Source organism: Salvelinus fontinalis, chromosome 40, assembly GCF_029448725.1.
Source record: "Salvelinus fontinalis isolate EN_2023a chromosome 40, ASM2944872v1, whole genome shotgun sequence".
Taxonomy (NCBI): domain Eukaryota; kingdom Metazoa; phylum Chordata; class Actinopteri; order Salmoniformes; family Salmonidae; genus Salvelinus; species Salvelinus fontinalis.
In genome coordinates this window covers 161,285-183,232 of record NC_074704.1, presented here as the reverse complement: position 1 = coordinate 183,232, position 21,948 = coordinate 161,285, and the positions used below count along the sequence as shown (strand labels likewise).

Here is a 21,948-nt window from a genome sequence, read left to right as displayed (position 1 = left end):
CCTCATTGACCCTGCTTCGTAGTGTATATATATATACACACTGCTCAAAAAAATAAAGGGAACACTTAAACAACACAATGTAACTCCAAGTCAATCACACTTCTGTGAAATCAAACTGTCCACTTGGGAAGCAACACTGATTGACAATACATTTCACATGCTGTTGTGCAAATGGAATAGACAAAAGGTGGAAATTATAGGCAATTAGCAAGACACCCCCAAAAAAGGAGTGATTCTGCAGGTGGTGACCACAGACCACTTCTCAGTTCCTATGCTTCCTGGCTGATGTTTTGGTCACTTTTGAATGCTGGCGGTGCTCTCACTCTAGTGGTAGCATGAGACGGAGTCTACAACCCACACAAGTGGCTCAGGTAGTGCAGTTCATCCAGGATGGCACATCAATGCGAGCTGTGGCAAAAAGGTTTGCTGTGTCTGTCAGCGTAGTGTCCAGAGCATGGAGGCGCTACCAGGAGACAGGTCAGTACATCAGGAGACGTGGAGGATGGCCGTAGGAGGGCAACAACGCAGCAGCAGGACCGCTACCTCCGCCTTTGTGCAAGGAGGTGCACTGCCAGAGCCCTGCAAAATGACCTCCAGCAGGCCACAAATGTGGATCGTAGTGGTATATATATACTGTATATATACTGTATATATATATATATATATATATATATATATCTTTCTGCTCTTTCAAAGACCTGATGTTCCAATGAAGATCACATCCCCTCCCAGATAACAGATATATCACCTAGAACTGTTTTGTTGCCATTATTTAACAAGGAAAGTCATTGAGAACACATTCTGTATTTAATTTCTCTCATTCCTTCACTATGACAAATAACCTATATCTTTTTTGCTTTCTCATATGAACTGTAACTCAGTAAAATCTTTGAAATTGTTGCATGTTGCATTTATATTTTTGTTAAGTGTACCAAAACATTAGGAACACCTTCTCTTTCCATGACAGACTGACCAGGTGAATCCAGGTAAAAGCTGCAGTATGACCCCTTATTGATGTCACTTGTTAAATCCACTTCAACCAGTGTAGATGAAGGGGAGGAGTGTGACATTTAGAGGGTGAATGGGCAAGACAAAAGACTGAAGTTGAATGGGGTATGGTAGTAGAGGGGGTGCAACTCAATATTAGGAAGGTGTTCTTAATGTTTTGTACACCCAGTGTACAACTGGCTATAATGACATGCAGGTCTAGCTAACACTATCCTGCAACGGAGTGGGTCAGAGGAGGAGAGGGTACATGTAACGACAGATATTCACACTTAAATATGTATCTATTCATATTGACATCCCTACAACTAGCATTAATGTACAGACATAAGCAAAGGCAAACAGAACATACAGCAAATAGCGGCAGAGAGTGATGCCAATTCCCCATCCTCTTCCAAATCACCATCACAATCAGCTGCCTAGTTGTTCCCTCTAATCTCGTCTCTTCCCTCATCTATCAGTCTATTGTTCGGACCTGAAGCACTCTTGCTCCCTCCCCCCTCGGGCTGGGAATTGCCAGGGACCTCACCATACGATTTTATCACGATATGATGTCTACTGCGATTCTCACAAATCTATATGTATTGCGATTTTTTACGGAGGTTTTATTGTGCATTGATGTTCAAAATATATTGTCTGCTGCAGAGAGACAAGAGGAGCCTTGAGAAAACACGTTTTGATCAGTCACGGAGATAAGTGCTGGAAACACATTGGCTCACTATTTAAACAGGAGATGGAGAACCAGCTATGGAATGAAAAATACCAGTTTTGGTGCAGGTACAGCCGGCTAACGCTATCTAGCAAATTATTTGAATATATTCACTACCGTTCAAAAGGGGGTCACTTAGAAATGTCCTGGTTTTTGAAAGAAAAGCAAAAGATTTTGTCTGTTAAAATAACATCAAATTGATCAGAAAACAGTGTAGACATTGTTAATGTTGTAAATGACTGTTGTAGCTGGAAACGGCATATTTCTTATGGAATATCTACATGAGCGTACAGAGGCCCATTATCAGCAACCATCCTGTGTTCCAATGGCACCTTGTGTTAGCTAATACAAGTTTATCATTTTAAAAGGCTAATTGATCATTAGAAACCCCTTTTGCAATTATGTTAGCACAGCTGAAAACTGTGATCCTGATTAAAGAAGCAATAAATCTGGCCTTTAGACTAGTTGAGTATCTGGAGCATCAGCATTTGTGGGTTCAATTACAGGCTCAACATGGCCAGAAACTTGTCAGCCTATTCTTGTTCTGAGAAATGAAGGCTATTCCATGCAAGAAATTGCCAAGAAACTGAAGATCTCGTACAACGCTGTGTACTACTCCCTTCACAGAACAGCACAAACTGGCCCTAACCAGAAAAGAAAGAGGAGCCTCTTCACTGTTGACTTGAGACTGGTGTTTTGCGGGTACTAAACTAGACACTAATGTACTTGTCCTCTTGCTCAGTTGTGCAACGGGGCCTCCACTCCTCTTTCTATTCTGGTTAGAGCCAGTTTGCGCTGTTCTGTGAAGGTGTTGTACGAGATCTTCAGTTTCTTGGCAATTTATCACATGGAATAGCCTTCATTTCTCAGAACAAGAATAGACTGACAAGTTTCAGAAGAAAGTTCCTCGTTTCTGGCCATTTTGAGCCTGTAATCGAACCCACAAATGCTGATGCTCCAGATACTCAACTACACTAAAGAAGGCCAGTTTTATTGCTTCTTTAAATCAGCACAACAGTTTTCAGCTGTGCTAACATAATTGCAAAAGGGGTTTCTAATGATCAATTAGCCTTTTAAAATGATAAACTTGTATTAGCTAACACAACATGCCATTGAAACACAGAAGTGATGGTTGCTGATAATGGGCCTCTGTACGCCTATGTAGATATTCCATTAACAATCTGCAGTTTCCAGCTACAATAGTCATTTAAAACATCAACAATGTCTACAGTGTATTTCTGATCAATTTGATGTTATTTTAATGGACTTTTTTGTGTGCTTTTCTTTCAAAAACAAGGACATTTCTAAGTGACCCCAAACTTTTGAACGGTAGAAAATATATAGATTTTTTATTTATTTTTATAAATACTTGGGAGTCAAATATTGGTATAATATCATCCCAAAATAATATTGCGATATGTGACTTTATCAATTCCCCCCCCCCATAACTACGCTCCTCCAGATTCCTACCTCACCAACTCTCGCTCTCACCTGTGGCGCCCACATTGAGCATACTGTACATTGTGTACATGTTACAGATCTGCCTGTACTGCTCTTCGGCGCTGTCGTCGGTCACTTCCTCTTCCTCCTCGTCATCGTGGTAACTAAGGGGCGAGTCGCTGGTGTATATGCTCAGCGTCCCCGGACTCGTTCCGTCCGGCGTCCCCACGCTGCTGCTGTTATGGTTACTGTTGTTGTTGTTGTTGTTATGGTTACTGTGGTTAACAACATTTCTGCCCATTGCATCTTGGGAGTTGCAGTTGTTTGATGAGGCGGAGGAGGAAGAGTAGCGGGCGGCTTTCCTGGACCCCCCTCCTCCCGACCCCCCTCCCCCGTCACCGCGGTTGCCCCCCTCCCACAGGCGCTTGGCAACAGGGCTGCACACCACCGAGTAGGACGTGGCCTCCTGCTGAGAACGAGAGAGAAGAGATTAGCTACATAACAACTATTTAGTGTGTTGTCATCCGTTCATCATGTGAGAGGGCAGCCAAACATGTGCATTTATGCTTGAGCATTGAGTGTTTGTGTACTTCCTTGTATGGCACAGGAGACAAAGAAGTTCACAGCTTGCACCTTTGACCAGATGGGCATACTACAAAGCAGGATTAACTAAATAAGGATTTTTATTTAAAAAAACAAATAACTATAGAATTTTTGGTTCATTAAGAAAGCTAAACTTGTTGAGTCAATTAGACTATGTCAACTTCAAGCTTATCTTTCAAATAAAGACATTTTAGAATATTTAGGCAAGTTAGCCGCCTACCTCATTTATCCTGCTGTGTAGTACCCCCCTCTGCTCTATGAAAGACCTGACGTTCCACTGAAGATTGCATCCCCTCCCAGAAAAGACATATATTCTAGAACACACTTATTTGCTTTGCCTTTCTTTAACCAGGAAAGTAATTGAGAACATGTAATTTATATTCCATTCCTCCACTATGACAAATAACCTATATATTTTTGGCCAACTCACCTGCTGTGACTGTGGTGTGGGTTGTGGCGTAGTCCCGCTCTGCTCCGTCTTCACCCTCAACACCAGGGGGAGGGGTGTCAGGCAGGAGGCGGGCCTACATGCTGCCGAGGAAACCACCCCAGCCCCTCCCCCTGTGGTTTGAGTGACGGGGCTCTGGGGCTCGGACGGCGGAGTCTCTTCTGCATGAAGACCCTGGGAGTCACAGCTAGGGGAGGAGACCTGGAGGAAGAATATGCAAATGAAGAGGTAAATAAATCTGAGAAAAACATGTAAAATATTTAAGACTATGTAAAGTGTGAACTGGAAAGCTTTGACAGGGGAGAACCTTAGCCTAATGCAGGGGTAGGCAACTAGATTCAGCCGTGGGCTGATTTTTGTTGGGAGCGAATAATCGGGGGCCTGAAAATAATAATAATAATTATTATTATTATTATAATAATTTGCACACTGGAAATTGACTACAACAATGCCCCAAAAAGAGATTTAAAAATAACAATCATTTCATACCTTGATTACATTGAGACATGATCATGTCTTATATTTTGTGAAGGAATACTTGGGAACAGATTTCATAAAATAAACTATGTTTAAGCTGAATTCATGGTGATTTTACAGTTTATTTTTTATACCAAAAACTAAAATAATAAATATATATTTACTATAAACTTTTTGGGGGTGGGGGCAAAAGAAAACACCTGTTGCCAACCCCTGTCCTAATGAAACAATCCACTTGTGCTGTCAGTTGCAGTCCAATTATCTCCCAACATCTACCTATGGCGATAATTATCTCCCAACATCTACCTATGGCGATAATTATCTCCCAACATCTACCTATGGCGATAATTATCTCCCAACATCTACCTATGGCGATAATTATCTCCCAACATCTACCTATGGCGATAATTATCTCCCAACATCTACCTATGGCGATAATTATCTCCCAACATCTACCTATGGCGATAATTATCTCCCAACATCTACCTATGGCGATAATTATCTCCCAACATCTACCTATGGCGATAATTATCTCCCAACATCTACCTATGGTGATCATAGGAGCTGGCAAGACAGCACAAACAGGTTGCTATGGTTACACTAGATACCTTAAGGAAGAACTCTGTGCCCTTCTCCATGATCTGCTGAATCTGCAGGAAGCCTGCGGTGTACATGAGGAGGAACTGGTCCCCCACGTTCATGCTGAGGCGGCCTGTGTAGCAGAAGGCTAGGATCTGTTGGAAGCTCTGGGGCTGGACGGCCGGGGGTAGCTCCACCACACTGCTCTTCCCTCCAGCGTTGAACAGGTCCCGGAAGTAGGAGCTACTGGCCGCCAGGACCGCCCGGTGCGCCTGGGGAGGGACGGAGAGAGGAAGGGGAGAATACATATACAGCACACAGGCTTCTTTTTAAACAAACTTGAGGTACAACCAGAGAATATTTCACCAGGGTTCTTAACCCTAATCAAAATTCAGGCATTATCAGATCAATCTAGCCTAACAGGCCGTCGCCCCAACTTGAAGGCTTGTCAATGAGGTAAATAACGGTTAGATTGGTTCCGTTTACTCCCAAAAACAACATTGATGTTTATCTTTTTTTTTTTAAACCCTTTTTTCTCCCCAATTTCGTGGTATCCAAATGGATAGTTGTCTCATCGCTGCAACTCCCGCACGGACTCGGGAGAGGCGAAGGTCGAGAGCCATGCGTCCTCCGAAACACAACCAAACCAAGCCGCACTGCTTCTTGACACAATGCACATCCAACCCGGAAGCCAGCCGTACCAATGTGTCGGAGGCAACACCATGCACCTGGCGACCTTGGTTAGCGCGCACTGCGCCCAGCCCGCCACAGGAGTCGCTAGCGCGCGATGAGACAAGGATATCCCTGCCGGCCAAACCCCCCCTAACCCGGACGACGCTAGGCCAATTGTGCGCCGCACCATGGGCTTCCCGGTCACAGCCGGCTGCGACAGAGCCTGGACTCGAACCCAGAATCTCTGGTGGCACAGCTAGCACTGCGATGCGGTGCCTTAGACCACTGCTCCACCCGGGAGGCCCGCATTGATGTTTATCAACTCCTACCTTGAAGGCGTGTCCCTTGACAACCACGGAGACGTCGCAGTAGAGCCCCTGGAGCCTCTGCTCATTGAGACACTCCAACACGTTGTTGCCAAAGTTAGGGATCGCCATCTGTAGCGTCTGAGCCATAACGCTCTAGCCCAGCACCACCGGGTCTATAACAAGGAGAGAAATGTTATATTAGGTCTTGTCTATGTCATGGGTATGTCATGTAGGCTACAAAGTTAGGGGTCGTCATCTGTAGCGTCTGAGCCATAACGCTCTAGCCCAGCACCACCGGGTCCAATAGCAGGGAGAGAAATGGTTATATAGGTCTATGTCATGTACGGTATATGTTATGGATCGCTTACTGTTTGTTGTTGATTATTGGAGGTGAGAAAGGGGGAAAGGGAGAGAGACTGGGATTGAAATAAGGAGAGTGATGGGAGGGAGGGGGATAGAGTGATGACTAATGCACCTTTAATAAAGAGCGCTAGAAAGAGAGCTCTTTTTTTTTTTAAATAGCCAATTAAGTTTGTCTCATTCATTTGAAATAACAAATGTCCAATTCTGCGGTGGGTAACTAGCTTTTGTCCTACTTCGTTGTTTTGTTTTTGAATGAGACAAGAGAAAAGGCAGCATAATTCCATTACATAATTATTCAGTTTTGTTTGGTTTGTTGCCATCCAGCCTTGATGTGTCAAGATCACAAGTAGAAAGAATGCCTGTCAAGCTTGCCTCTCCACAAAGAACCCTTAAAAGTTTCCCATTCTTTTTGGAGACTTTGCATTGAAGAAGACTGCCACAACTTTAACTGACTGGCGGCACATAAGACACCATGATACCTTTTAATTTAGATTATTTTTAGAGCACTAACTGTGTAATGAACCACATGTGACTGGGAATCAATGGAAAGGCCACGACCATGAGCCAATAGGCTAATAAAAAACACTCCGATGGGGATTAGGCCTATTTAATAACAAGGTCAAGCAAAGCTAATTTCATCAACACTCATACGATTAAACAATGAACGGACCTATATGTTGTCCTTAAAAACAGCTACTCAAGTGCCAACTGAAGGAAGATAGCCTATGGAATAGCCTAAAAACAAACATTTTATATTTATAGGACCGTGGCTAATTAAGATCTATGGTCTTGCTCTTTGCATACACATTTGTATCTGTAAGTTAATATACATGTATTTCTCCATTAAAACTATATAAACAGAGAAAGTATGCATAACAATTTATCTACTGCCACTGCACAGGAGAGCACGCTTTCAACTTTTCAATAATTATTCTCACAACTAACAATTAAAACAGGTTGAACTTTATTTTAGCCAAGTAAATTTCCTTATCAGCAAACTGAGAACATATTGGTTAATTTTGATTGGAGGAATGCAGAACAGAACCAATCAAAACGACCACCTAAACCCATCATCACATTAGGTTCCATTTCCTCTTGTGACACAACATCCAAGAACATAAAGGCAGTTCATTTAACTGATTTGACCTCTAACCCTCTACCTACCAGTAACATTTTATGGCCACACGTCACCACCACACAATGTTTATGTCAGGGTTGTGAGGGACAATAATATTACATAATCTGAATAAAAATCCATATTTTGCCACCTGAATTGAAGTTTTACATTAATGAAAGAAAAAATATGTATACTTTATTCAACCTCTAACCCCCCCAGCCGTAACATTATAAAACAACACACCACCACAAACCGATTAGTCAGACAGGATTATATTACGGGTTAAGAAACTAAATGCTATTTTTTTGCTGATGCCACCTTATTTTTTATTTTGTACAAGCATATAAGATCAATTAATAAGCGCACATTCAGCAATCTAATCAAATACAAATGTAAAAATATTTTTTTATATAGATGATAGGCATGGCTGTAGCCAACAATCAATCAATCAAATACTATGATATTCAATTTCCTGGTTTGGGAGGTGAAAAGGTAGCCACAGTTAGCAAGTAGCAAGCTAAAAGCTAATGCTAATTTGATGTTAACCAAATTAAAATGTCAAATTCTTGAACGTCCAAGTCATCAATTGAACACTGTCAAGTAAAAGCATTTGCTTATTTACTTGAAAACATTTGCTTTAAAGAGTCAAAAATGAAGGAATCTACTTTGCATCAACCGGCATGTGGCTATATTATGTAGCTAGCCTCCCAAGAGCACGAATAATATTAACTTTAAACGGAATATACTGTACTTCGATGAATCATTAATAGCTCAATCTCACATCGAAGGATAGCGGGAGAGAGTCGATGGTGCCCGCCAAGGGAAGACTAGAGGCTTGAACAGCGGTAGAACAGCCAGACGGAGTGGGCAGAGAGCTGTCCGTGCCCCGTTTTGTGCCAGTATCTTTGCCCCGTGAGATTCGGAGCGCTCGGGCTGGCACGGGCCGGGGGGCGACGGAAAGAGCGGACGGTTGGATAACAAAACAATACTTTATCACCGGTTCTCTCTCTCTGTTTATGTCGATACAGCCGTTAATTTGCTCTATCAAACTAGCTAAAAGACAACGGCACGTATTCTGTCACAAAAATAGTAGAACAAATAAAATATTCAGGAGTTCGCATCACCAGTCGCTCTCGCCCCCACTCTGTGCCAGAGCTGTCGGTTAGAGTTACCTCCTTGGGCCTAGGCTAGCTACTCGGGATACACTGTACTTTTATTTTGGGTTAGCCCATCGCATAATGTAACCCGGCGCCAGCTGAGTTATCACCCAAATTAAGTATTTGTCGCCCGAAACAATGGATCATCCAATTAATGTGTCGTTTAGTAAAAATCTGAATTTCTAAATATTTTAGTTATTTTTGGGAGGTAGCTTGGGGGGTGGCCCCCGGTCAACACTCAACAGGTCAATCCGGGACAAACGTAGGCAAGCAACTGGGGAGGGGCGAGTCAGACTGAACCATGCACGCTTGCAGCGAGTGGTGATATAGCTAGTAGCCTATGAGTTCATGCTAGCCAAGACACCAATTTAAAACCAGTTAACGACAACACGCGATGAACATAAACCCCCAATCGCATTAACCATTTATGTTAGGAGTAGACTCATTCTACTGGGAAAATGTCACTCTTCAACGAAACATCCAGGTAAAACCCGGCCGCGTTTCAAAAGTTGAGGAATAAAGAGCGAGAGAGAGCGCGGAATACTGTGAACTCACCGATGAAAGGCAGGCTAGGCAACCCGCGGTGTTTGCAGGCAGTGTGAGTGTGAAGCATAGACGGTAGCTATATAGCCACTAAAGTGGTTAAAGTTTTGCTGGTGCTGCTTTTCGGTGTTCCAACTCAGCCCATCCCCCACCGCACACCTTCCCAAAAACAATAGCTAACTAACCCGCCCACTCCCCCAAAAAACTCACACGGAACCGCTCTCAATTCCTCCCCGAAGAACAGCCACTTCACAACAGCTAGCCACCTCGCCGACTTCCCGTGTCCTTTCTGACCCCGGTAAAACCCACCCCCCTCACTATATTCCGTTGGAAAGTGTTTCAATGGTGTAGTGCAGAAGCGTTCGGTCCTCTCCCTCTCTACAGGCAGCCATTCAGTGTGAGCACAGCACAGGTGGAGAAGCAGAGCGCAGAGCTATCGAGGGAGCCCAAAACGGTACCCAGAGGTGGAGGAAAAGATCACAGAGCTAACCGATCTCTCAGACAGAAAGCGTCCCCAACCAACCCGGATGCCCCTGTCTGTCTCCACCAACTGCCCAATTCAAATCACACACAGATTTTCCGTCTCTCCCATACCTGTGGGACTCCCTCTTGTCCAGACAGCCCAGTTGACTGGTGATTCAGAGTGGAGATCGACGGGAAGCCGTCGGTAACGCTTAAATCTCCTCCCCGGTTGGATTGAGAGTTTGCTGCGGTGCTGAATGTGCTATTTTCGTATGTCTAGACTTCTCAGGTGAGCCCCTAGGCGTCTATAGTACGCGCACAGAGTACAAACTACCATCTGCATTCAAACAATGGGAAAAGCTATAGAGCTGCCTAGATACAGTTCTTTCTTACTGTTAAAATGCATCTTTCTTCATCATGGCCATAATTGTTGTTAGACGAGCGCCACCTCCCGCTTTAGATGTTAAATAATGATAATTAATAATTTCATAACAATTCATAATTCTCTTTAATCATACGTATTATAAATGCTTTAGCCCTGACGCGTTCAGGGTATCACTTGAAATCACGATGGCAATGATAATTGTCAAGTACATGCTGCTGCACACAGTGCCAGAAATGAAGAAAACTTGTGAAGAAATGAGGCATCTGTCAAACTAATAGGGATCTCATCGCCAACATTTGCTTGCTTCTTGCCTCCTAGTCCTATCATATGCGCCTAATATGACTGCAATGGAAACATAATGTAAAACAACATTAAAACCCTTCTAATTTTATCTACAGTATCACATTTAGGCCTATTGAATAAAGGCTTTTCATGTAACTTTTGAACATTTTCTTCTTCGCACATCCAAGGCATGGAAAGTAGGCCAACCGCCGGATGAATGACCGCTCTGTCCTATGTCTTTCAATTACAAAATACATGTTCATTACAATACACCGTAGCAAAATGTTTTGCAATGGAACACGAAAAACTCAGAATCTCTCCCTGTTTCAGTCCATTTGGTGCAGAATGAATATGACCCAGTTATGAGAATTCTCTCATAGAATTAGGAAATTAGTAACTCTATATAGAGCTGCACAGTGGAGGTGTCATAATACCCATAAAACCTAGTGGTCAAACAGGGAAAAGGTTCCAATAATTTTTCCCCCATACATTTTTCCCCCATTGGGGATTTTAGTAAGACGAAAAATAAGGGCTGTGTTTCATGTAGGCTTACCCTGGCGTGACGTTTTGATAACCATATAAATCTGTGTCGGACAAGGTGACTTTTATCAATATAATAGTCTCTTACTCGAAAATGCTTATTAGCATCAAAGTAGACATACAAGACTACAAATCCCTGCAAGCTCCTGCACGTCATCTCTAGCTGCTGACACCTTTGCTAACAGGTATTGTGTCAATTTAAAACTTGCACAAGACAGTTCACAGAATTGTCAATTTAAAGACATGTTGCCAATTTATTAATTACTACATTTAGCTAACATTATATAGTTAATCCAAAGATTGTTACCTTTGCCTCGATTCAGCAGTCTCGTCCAGATCAATATGGCATTTGTAGTTCTTTATTAGCAGCCAATTAGCAGTTCATTTTTGGGGGGTAAATACAGGTGAAAATATTGATAAAAGTCACCTTGTCCTCGAGAGATTTCCACAGTTATCAAAACATCATGCCAGGGTAAGCCTACACAAAACACAGCCCTTATTTTAAGTGTTTCTAATGGGAAAAATAACTGGTGGAACCATTTCTCTGTTTGACCGCTAGGTTTTATGGGTATTATGACTCATACTGTGGTACTCTATATGCATTTTCTTCTCTCATTTGAAACGTGGGGGCAAGAAATGTGAATTGTTTTGCTCTCAAGAAAAGGGTGCCATTGAAAGCAGTGATTACTGGGGTAGCAGTAAATGTAAAAGTTGACTAAATGAAGGGGAAGATTCCCGGGGTGTTTGTGATGTTCGTCGTTTGGTGTGACGCAGACAGGGTGGTGTGAATAGTGAAGCAGAAGAGTCATTGTCTGTTCTTTTGAGTTTTGATGTTGAGTCTTTGCCTGACAAAGTGATGTTAGGATATATACGTTGTCCTGTACAAGCTTTTGTGCCAAATACGTTACATTGTTACAGGTGTCAAGCTTATGTGCATGTGGCAGCAGTGTGTAGGAGGGAAGTTCCTAGGTGTGATGAAGTGTGCAGAAGTGCATTAAACAAAGGAATGTGTAGCATTGGGGAATAGTAGCGGTATGTGTTAATTGTACGGATGCCCATGGTGCTGGGGATCAGAATTATTATTATTATTTTTTTTTCACCTTTATTTAACCAGGTAAGCTAGTTGAGAACAAGTTCTCATTTACAACTGCGACCTGGCCAAGATAAAGCAAAGCAGTGCGGCAAAAACAACAACACAGAGTTACATATAAACAAACGTACAGTCAATAACACAATAGAAATATCTATGTACAGTGTGTGCAAATGTAGAAGATTAGGGAGGTAAGGCAATAAATAGGCCATAGTGGTGAAATAATTACAATTAGCATTAACACTGGAGTGATAGATGTGCAGATGATGATGTGCAAGTAGAGATACTGGGGTGCAAAAGAGAAAAAAGATAAATAACAATATGGGGATGAGGTAGTTGGGTGTGCTATTTACAGATTGGCTCTGTACAGGTACAGTGATCGGTAAGCAGCTCTGACAGCTGATGCTTAAAGTCAGAGAGGGAGATATGAGTCTCCAGCTTCAGTGATTTTTGCAATTTGTTCCATTTATTGGCAGCAGAGAACTGGAAGGAAAGGCGGCCAAACAAAGGATATGATGACAGTCGGAACCGGTCTTTTTGCTGATGCCATGTCACATTTTTGTTTTTTATATGACATTCTTTTTTTGTGTGTCAATTTCGACCAGAGTTACATAGGGAATAAATAAACATACATGTCAATTATACAATAGAAAAGGTCTATATACAGTGTGTGCAAATGAGGTAGGATAAGGGAGGTAAGGCAATTAATAGGCCATAGCGGCGAAATAATTACAATATAGCAATTAAACACTGGAGTGATAAATGTGCAGAAGATGAGTGTGCAAGTAGAGATACTGGGGTGCAAAGGAGCAAAATAAATAACAGTTTGGGAATGAGGTAGTTGTTTGGGCTATTTACAGATGGGCTATGTACAGGTGCAGTGATCTGTGAACTGCTCTGACAGTTGGTGCTTTAAGATAGTGAGGCAGATATGAGTTTACAGCTTCAGTGATTTTTGCAGTTCGTTCCAGTCATTGGCAGCAGATAACTGGAAGTAAAGGCGGCCGAAGGAGGAATTGGCTTTGGGGGTGACCAGTGAAATATACCTGCTGGAGCGCGTGCTATGGGTGGGGGCTGCTATGGTGCCCAGTGAGCTGAGATAAGGCGGGGCTTTATGTAGCAAAGACTTATAGATAACCAGTGGGTTTGGCAACGAATATGAAATGAGGGCCAGCCAACGAGAACATACAGGTCGCAGTGGTGGGTAGTATATGGGGCTTTGGTGACAAAACAGATGGCACTGTGATAAACTGCATCCAATTTGCTGAGTAGAGTGTTGGAGGCTATTTTGTAAATGACATTGCCGAAGTCAAGGATTGGTAGGATGGTCAGTTTTACGAGGGTATGTTTGGCGGCATGAGTGCAGGAGGCTTTGTTGCGAAATAGGATGCTGATTGTAGATTTAATATTGGATTGGAGATGCTTAATGTGAGTCTGGAAGGAGAGTTTACAGTCTAACCAGACACCTAGGTATTTGTAGTTGTCCACATATTCGAAGTCAGAACCGTCCAGAGTAGGGATGCTGGACGGGCGGGCAGGTGTGGGCAGCATTCGGTTGAAGAGCATGCTTTTAGTTTTACTTGCATTTAAAAGCAGTTGGAGGCCACAGAAGGAGATTTGTATGGCATTGAAGCTTGTCTGGAGTTTAGTGTGTCCAAAGAAGGGCCAGAAGTATACAGAATGGTGTCGTCTGTATAGAGGTGGATCAGAGAATCACCAGCAGCAAGAGCGACCTCATTGATGTATACAGAGAAAAGAGTCGGCCCGAGGATTGAACCCTGTGGCACCCCCATAGAGACTGCTAGAGGTCCGGACAACAGGCCCTCCGATTTGACACACTGAACTCTGTCTGAGAAGTAGTTGGTGAACCAAGCGAGGCAGTCATTTGAGAAACCAAGGCTGTTGAGTCTGCCAATAAGGATGTGGTGATTGACAGAGTCGAAAGGTTTGGCCAGGTTTATGAATACGGCTGCACAATATTGTCTCTTATCAATGGCGGTTAAGATATCGTTTAGGACCTTGAGCGTGGCTGAGGTGCACCCATGACCAGCTCGGAAACCAGATTGCATAGCAGAGAAGGTACAGTGGGATTCGAAATGGTCGGTGATCTGTTTGTTAACTTGGCTTTCAAAGACCTTAGAAAGGCAGGGTAGGATATATATAGGTCTGTAGCAGTTTGGGTCTAGAGTGTCTCCCCCTTTGAAGAGGGGGATGGCCGTGGCAGCTTTCCAATCTTTGGGGATCTCAGACAATACGAAAGAGAGGTTGAACAGGCTAGTAATAGGGGTTGCGACAATTTCGGCGGATAATTTTAGAAAGAGAGGGTCCAGATTGTCTAGCCCGGCTGATTTGTAGGGGTCCAGATTTTGCAGCTCTTTCAGAACATCAGCTATCTGAATTTGGGTGAAGGAGAAATGGGGGAGGCTTGGGCAAGTTGCTGTGGGGGGTGCAGGGCTTTTGACCGGGGTAGGGGTAGCCAGGTGGATAGCATGGCCAGCTGTAGAAAAATGCTTATTGAAATTCTCAATTATTGCAGATTTATCGGTGGCGACTGTGTTTCCTAGCCTCAGTGCAGTGTGCAGCTGGGAGGAGGTGCTCTTATTCTCCATGGACTTTACAGTGTCACAGAATATTTTGGAGTTTGTGCTTCAGGATGCAAATTTCTGTTTGAAAAATGTCCTGTGCGAGAGAGGCAGGTTGAGGTTTCCAGGGTTAGAGTATTGTAGAAGTTGTCATATGCTGAGGCAGTGAAGAAGGTAGAAGAAAATGGGTCATGGGGAGGGATCCTGAGAGGAGTGGTGTGAGTAGTAGATCTGTACCAGTACAGAAGGATAGGCCAACAAGTGATATGTGTTTCAGTAAGATTAGATTTTTAGCATTTATAGTAATGGTTATCAACTGTACTGCAGGGATGCAATGTAAGTCACAGAAAATTGAGGTTGTGGTGGCAGCTGCAGAGAGGAATTTGAGTGTGCGAGACGTGACATCAGAAGAGTTACAGTGTGTGTTGAGTGGTGTTGTCCCATTCTTTCAGGTTGTTGGCCTGAGGTAGGACTAAATAGATTTAGAAAGTGGAGTAGGGTGGTGATATTTTAATTATTTTTAATTTTTTTGTGATTGTAGTGTTACATGGTAGGGTAGTTGTGTATATATTTTTTTCAAGCAAAGTATAAGCAAGTTGTAATCCAGTCTAGTAGGTGGCGGTAATGCAACATGTATTGGATACTAACCGCAGTTAAACCTCAGCGAAGAAGAAGAATTCGAAACGCGTTTTTACCTTTTTCTGTTTGGTTCTGCGCAGCTTCTGTAGTTGTGGTCCATGCATGTCTGCGTCCATGTGTTAACTTGAGTTTTGCAACAAATAGCTAGTGAGTTATTACCGTTGTCATACAGTAAATATCTAAAATCATCAAATACAGCTACATTTTAAGTTGTCAACTTGGGAAAGTGCGCCGCAGAGAAGGTAATCGTTTTTATCTTACTTGATAGCTAAGTACCGGTAGCTAGCCTGTAAGCGCTTCGGCTCATTTCAATGCAGTCAGTTAGCTATCATTGTGAACTTAGCCGGTGTCAGCATGTCAAAGTTGCAAGTGTTTTATCATAACTTTTAGGGTGTGTATGTTCAATATTAGTTAGATTGCTGGTGTCTTTTTTTCTCTCTGACAAAACAAGCTCTGACTACTTTGAAGGGGGTGCGCCCTGGTTTATGTAGCTAGCTTGCTACCTTAGCAAGCTGCTCTGACTTCAACTCAGGCATCATTAACGTAATAGATCATCTTTGCTTCAAGCCATGGTTTAGCTAACAGTCTTTGTCCAACAGCTCATTTTCTGTGTGTGTTGTCAGTTCATGCTCTAGTTTAAACTGTGGAGGAAGAGCCCTAAGTCTAACCAATATGTTTTTCCAACAGCACTGTGTAACCTCGCCCAATATCAAATCAAGTTTATTTTATATAGCCCTTCGTACATCAGCTAATATCTAGAAGTGCTGTACAGAAACCCAGCCTAAAACCCCAAACAGCAAGCAATGCAGGTGTAGAAGAACCGTGGCTAGGAAAAACTCCCTAGAAAGGCCAAAACCTAGGAAGAAACCTAGAGAGGAACCAGGCTATGAGGGGTGACCAGTCCTCTTCTGGCTGTGCGGGGTGGAGATTATAACAGAACATGGCCAAGATGTTCAAATGTTCATAAATGACCAGCATAGTCAAATAATAATCAGTTGTAAATGTCAGTTGGCTTTTCATAGCCGATCATTAAGAGTATCTCGAGCGCTCCTGCGGTCTCTAGAGAGTTGAAAACAGCAGGTCTGGGACAGGTACCATGTCCGGTGGACAGGTCAGGGTTCCAACTTGTACTGTAACTTGACTCCTTAAGGTCCTTAAGGAGACCTATGTTATTTTCAGAGGTATAATTTACTGGCCCTGACAGCCAAGTACTCCCATCTAAACGTGAATCGATTCTCAATTGCAATATGGTTATAGAAACGTAAAACCCATGACTTTCATATGACATCAAAATAATTAAACAAATGCAAAATATACACGTACTGTACACTGCAAGCGATGCATGTTAATTTTCAGACCGAGCATCTGGTCTCTTAACAAAACTCCCCCGGACAGTAGACGCCTTCGTCTGATGACTCTTATGTGTAATGTAATGGAACTGGTGGTCATGATCAATGGCTGTCTGTGACAACTGACCATTATAACACATTGTTGTCATTTCTTCCAGGACTGAGAAGTGCCCTATGCTGATCATCACCGCTCGGCTACTCCCCCTCTTAACTGTACCCTTCACCCACCAGAGGATTCTAAGGACAGTTGGCAGTGTTGCCTACAGGGGACTGAGAACCATGGAGCCCCTCAGGGCCGCTCAGGATCCACAAGTTAACACCACCCTGTCTGGGGTAGACACCAAGCCTCAGCCCCCTACTTCTGGAGCCCCAATGGAGGGCTTGAACCCAACTCCAGCTGCCTCAACACCTGACCAGGAGATGCCCCCGACAACGGGGTTGTTGCCAGGGGAGACAGTTGTCAGGGAGGGCAAGGCGGCCATATTGTTTCCCAGTGCCAACGAGGTGTTTTACAACCCTGTGCAGGAGTTCAACAGAGATCTGACGTGAGTTTGTCTGATGGGGTGTATTCACTAGGAAGTAAACAGAACAGAGGGACCTACCTGAATTTGTCCAATAGAAACTTTCATACAGTTTGCTTTGGTGTGCACTTACGAATACACACCTACTGGTCCTTTATCCCTTAGCTGGCCCAACGTTCATACACCCCTACTGGTCCTTTATCCCTTAGCTGGCCCAACGTTCACACACCCCTACTGGTCCTTTATCCCTTAGCTGGCCCAACGTTCATACACCCCTACTGGTCCTTTATCCCTTAGCTGGCCCAACGTTCACACACCCCTACTGGTCCTTTATCCCTTAGCTGGCCCAACGTTCACACACCCCTACTGGTCCTTTATCCCTTAGCTGGCCCAACGTTCACACACCCCTACTGGTCCTTTATCCCTTAGCTGGCCCAACGTTCACACACCCCTACTGGTCCTTTATCTCTTAGCTGGCCCAACGTTCACACACCCCTACTGGTCCTTTATCCCTTAGCTGGCCCAACGTTCACACACCCCTACTGGTCCTTTATCCCTTAGCTGGCCCAACGTTCACACACCCCTACTGGTCCTTTATCCCTTAGCTGGCCCAACGTTCACACACCCCTACTGGTCCTTTATCCCTTAGCTGGCCCAACGTTCACACACCCCTACTGGTCCTTTATCCCTTAGCTGGCCCAACGTTCACACACCCCTACTGGTCCTTTATCCCTTAGCTGGCCCAACGTTCACACACCCCTACTGGTCCTTTATCCCTTAGCTGGCCCAACGTTCACACACCCCTACTGGTCCTTTATCCCTTAGCTGGCCCAACGTTCACACACCCCTACTGGTCCTTTATCCCTTAGCTGGCCCAACGTTCACACACCCCTACTGGTCCTTTATCCCTTAGCTGGCCCAACGTTCACACACCCCTACTGGTCCTTTATCCCTTAGCTGGCCCAACGTTCACACACCCCTACTGGTCCTTTATCCCTTAGCTGGCCCAACGTTCACACACCCCTACTGGTCCTTTATCCCTTAGCTGGCCCAACGTTCATACACCCCTACTGGTCCTTTATCCCTTAGCTGGCCCAACGTTCATACACCCCTACTGGTCCTTTATCCCTTAGCTGGCCCAACGTTCATACACCCCTACTGGTCCTTTATCCCTTAGCTGGCCCAACGTTCATACACCCCTACTGGTCCTTTATCCCTTAGCTGGCCCAACGTTCATACACCCCTACTGGTCCTTTATCCCTTAGCTGGCCCAACGTTCATACACCCCTACTGGTCCTTTATCCCTTAGCTGGCCCAACGTTCATACACCCCTACTGGTCCTTTATCCCTTAGCTGGCCCAATGTTCATACACCCCTACTGGTCCTTTATCCCTTAGCTGGCCCAACGTTCATACACCCCTACTGGTCCTTTTTCCCTTAGCTGGCCCAACGTTCATACACCCCTACTGGTCCTTTATCCCTTAGCTGGCCCAACGGTCATACACCACTACTGGTCCTTTATCCCTTAGCTGGCCCAACGGTCATACACCCCTACTGGTTCTTTATCCCTTAGCTGGCCCAACGGTCATACACCCCTACTGGTCCTTTATCCCTTAGCTGGCCCAACGGTCATACACCCCTACTGGTCCTTTATCCCTTAGCTGGCCCAACGGTCATACACCCCTACTGGTCCTTTATCCCTTAGCTGGCCCAACGGTCATACACCCCTACTGGTCCTTTATCCCTTAGCTGGCCCAACGGTCATACACCCCTACTGGTCCTTTATCCCTTAGCTGGCCCAACGGTCATACACCCCTACTGGTCCTTTATCCCTTAGCTGGCCCAACGGTCATACACCCCTACTGGTCCTTTATCCCTTAGCTGGCCCAACGGTCATACACCCCTACTGGTCCTTTATCCCTTAGCTGGTCCAACGTTCATACACCCCTACTGGTCCTTTATCCCTTAGCTGGCCCAACGTTCACACACCCCTACTGGTCCTTTATCCCTTAGCTGGCCCAACGTTCACACACCCCTACTGGTCCTTTATCCCTTAGCTGGCCCAACGTTCATACACCCCTACTGGTCCTTTATCCCTTAGCTGGCCCAACGTTCACACACCCCTACTGGTCCTTTATCCCTTAGCTGGCCCAACGTTCACACACCCCTACTGGTCCTTTATCCCTTAGCTGGCCCAACAGTCACACACCCCTACTGGTCCTTTATCCCTTAGCTGGCCCAACGGTCACACACCCCTACTGGTCCTTTATCCCTTAGCTGGCCCAACGGTCACACACCCCTACTGGTCCTTTATCCCTTAGCTGGCCCAACGTTCACACACCCCTACTGGTCCTTTATCCCTTAGCTGGCCCAACGGTCATACACCCCTACTGGTCCTTTATCCCTTAGCTGGCCCAACGGTCACACACCCCTACTGGTCCTTTATCCCTTAGCTGGCCCAACGTTCACACACCCCTACTGGTCCTTTATCCCTTAGCTGGCCCAACGTTCACACACCCCTACTGGTCCTTTATCCCTTAGCTGGCCCAACGTTCACACACCCCTACTGGTCCTTTATCCCTTAGCTGGCCCAACGTTCACACACCCCTACTGGTCCTTTATCCCTTAGCTGGCCCAACGTTCACACACCCCTACTGGTCCTTTATCCCTTAGCTGGCCCAACGTTCACACACCCCTACTGGTCCTTTATCCCTTAGCTGGCCCAACGTTCACACACCCCTACTGGTCCTTTATCCCTTAGCTGGCCCAACGTTCACACACCCCTACTGGTCCTTTATCCCTTAGCTGGCCCAACGTTCACACACCCCTACTGGTCCTTTATCCCTTAGCTGGCCCAACGTTCACACACCCCTACTGGTCCTTTATCCCTTAGCTGGCCCAACGTTCACACACCCCTACTGGTCCTTTATCCCTTAGCTGGCCCAACGTTCACACACCCCTACTGGTCCTTTATCCCTTAGCTGGCCCAACGTTCACACACCCCTACTGGTCCTTTATCCCTTGGCTGGCCCAACGTTCAGCTCAAGGCTGCGTTTTCAACATGTACCTTATCCCTGGACATATTATGGGATATATGCATACATTGCAATTTGGATGTTTTCCTATGGGTCTGTAAACCTTCAGTTGAAGGAACTGCATTTAACATGGCTTATGTAGAGCTGAATCTGTGAAGAAAGTATAGCAATGGTCAGAGCCATGTGTTTACACTGAACAAAAATCTAAACACAACATGCATAAAATTTCAAAGATTTTACTGAGTTACCGTTCATATAAGGAAATCAGTCAATTGAAATAAATGAATTAGGCCCCAGTCTATTGATTTCACATGACTGGGTATACAGATATACATCTGTTAGTCACAGATACCTTAAAAAAAGGTAGGGTCGTGGATCAGAAATCCAGTCAGTATCTGGTGTGACCACCATTTGCCTCATGCAGCGTGACACATCTCCTTCGCATAAAGTTGATCAGGCTGTTGATTGTGGCCTGTGAAATGTTGTCCCACTCCTCTTCTACGGCTGTGTGAAGTTTCTGGATATTGGCGGGAACTGGAACACGTTGTCGTACACGTCGATCCAGAGCATCCCAAACATGCTCAAAGGCTGACATGTCTGGTGAGTATGCAGGCCATGGAAGAACTGGAACATTTTCAGCTTCCATTAATTGTGTACAGATCCTTGTGACATGAGGCCGTGCATTATCATGCTGAAATATGAGGTGAGGACGGCAGATAAATGGCACGACAATCGACCTCAGGATCTCATCACGGTATCTCTGTGCATCCAAATTGCCAACAATAAAATGCAATTGTGTTCGATGTCTGTACCTTATGCCTGCCCATACCATAACCCCACCACCACCATGGGGCACTCTGTTTAAAACGTTAACATCAGCTAACTGCAAGCCCACACGACACCATACATGCTGTCTGCCATCTGCCCGGTACAGTTGAAACCAGGATTCATCCATGAAGAGCACACTTCTCCAGTGTGCCAGGGGCCATTGAAGGTGCCCACTGAAGTCAGTTACGATGCTGAACTGCAGTCAGGTCAAGACCCTGGTGAGGATGACGAGCACTCAGATCAGCTTCCCTGAAATGGTTTCTGACAGTTGGTGCAGAAATTCTTCAGGTGTTTCATCAGCTGACATGGTGGCTGGTCTCAGATGACCCCTCAGGTGAAGAAGCTGGATGTGGAGGTCCTGGGCTGGCTACACGTGGTCTGCGATTGTGAGGCCGGTTGGATGTACTGCCAAGTTCTCTAAAATGACGTTGGAGGCAGCTTCTGGTAGAGAAATGAACAGTCAATTCTCTGGCAACAGCTCTGGTGGACATTCCTGTAGTCAACACTCCAATTGCACACTCCCTCAACATGAGATGTCTGTGGCATTACTGTGTGACAAAACTGCACATTTTAGAGTGGCCTTTTATTGTCCCCAGCACAAGGTGCGCCTGTGTAATGATCATGTTGTTTAATGAGCTTCTTGATATGCCACCTGTCAGGTAGATGGATTATCTTTGCAAAGGATGGTACAGGGATATAAACAAATTTGTGCTCAATTTGAGAAGTAAGCTTTTTGTGCGTATGGAACATTTCTGGGATCTTTTATTTCAGCTCATGAAACATGGAACACTTTACATGTAGCGTTTATAATTTT

General features: G+C 44.7%; 2 protein-coding genes across 7 annotated transcripts in view; one reads left to right on the top strand and one right to left on the bottom strand.

The window, feature by feature from the left end:
* Window positions 1-3,017: 3,017 nt before the first annotated feature.
* LOC129840020 (nucleus accumbens-associated protein 1-like) lies at window positions 3,018-10,106 on the bottom strand. 5 transcript variants are annotated; one of them, XM_055907823.1, is made up of 5 exons: window positions 9,632-9,855; window positions 6,263-6,414; window positions 5,291-5,533; window positions 4,188-4,406; window positions 3,018-3,620 (listed from the first exon to the last, which is right to left on the bottom strand). In XM_055907823.1, exons 2-5 carry the CDS (start codon window positions 6,386-6,388, stop codon window positions 3,186-3,188), a joined length of 1,023 nt encoding a protein of 340 aa, XP_055763798.1. In that variant the 5' UTR covers window positions 6,389-6,414; window positions 9,632-9,855; the 3' UTR covers window positions 3,018-3,185. The 5 variants fall into 5 exon arrangements, with proteins under 5 accessions (XP_055763798.1, XP_055763797.1, XP_055763795.1 ...); XM_055907822.1 differs by lacking the exon at window positions 9,632-9,855 and adding an exon at window positions 10,016-10,106 and having other exon boundaries at window positions 3,023-3,623; XM_055907820.1 differs by lacking the exon at window positions 9,632-9,855 and adding an exon at window positions 9,434-9,619 and having other exon boundaries at window positions 3,023-3,623.
* The window catches only part of LOC129840019 (tRNA (guanine(26)-N(2))-dimethyltransferase-like), a 26,362-nt gene continuing 14,472 nt past the window's right edge, over window positions 10,059-21,948 (top strand). Inside the window, exons 1-2 of one of the 2 annotated variants that reach the window (XM_055907817.1) lie at window positions 10,059-10,172; window positions 16,909-17,295. In XM_055907817.1, the coding sequence (XP_055763792.1) occupies window positions 10,141-10,172; window positions 16,909-17,295 (419 nt within the window). In that variant the 5' untranslated portion in view covers window positions 10,059-10,140. Of the gene's footprint in view, window positions 10,173-15,458; window positions 15,644-16,908; window positions 17,296-21,948 lie in introns of those variants that run through there. The other variant, XM_055907818.1, reaches the window with a different exon arrangement.

Bases quoted from the DNA above. Each gene is read 5' to 3' on its own strand.
- LOC129840020 (XM_055907822.1), bottom strand. From the start codon at position 6,388: ATGGCTCAGACGCTACAGATGGCGATCCCTAACTTTGGCAACAACGTG. The intron at 5,534-6,262 runs GTAGGAGTTGAT...GTCCCTCCCCAG, and splicing joins TCAAGGGACACGCCTTCAAG to GCGCACCGGGCGGTCCTGGC. The intron at 3,624-4,187 runs GTGAGTTGGCCA...TCTCGTTCTCAG, and splicing joins CCACACCACAGTCACAGCAG to CAGGAGGCCACGTCCTACTC.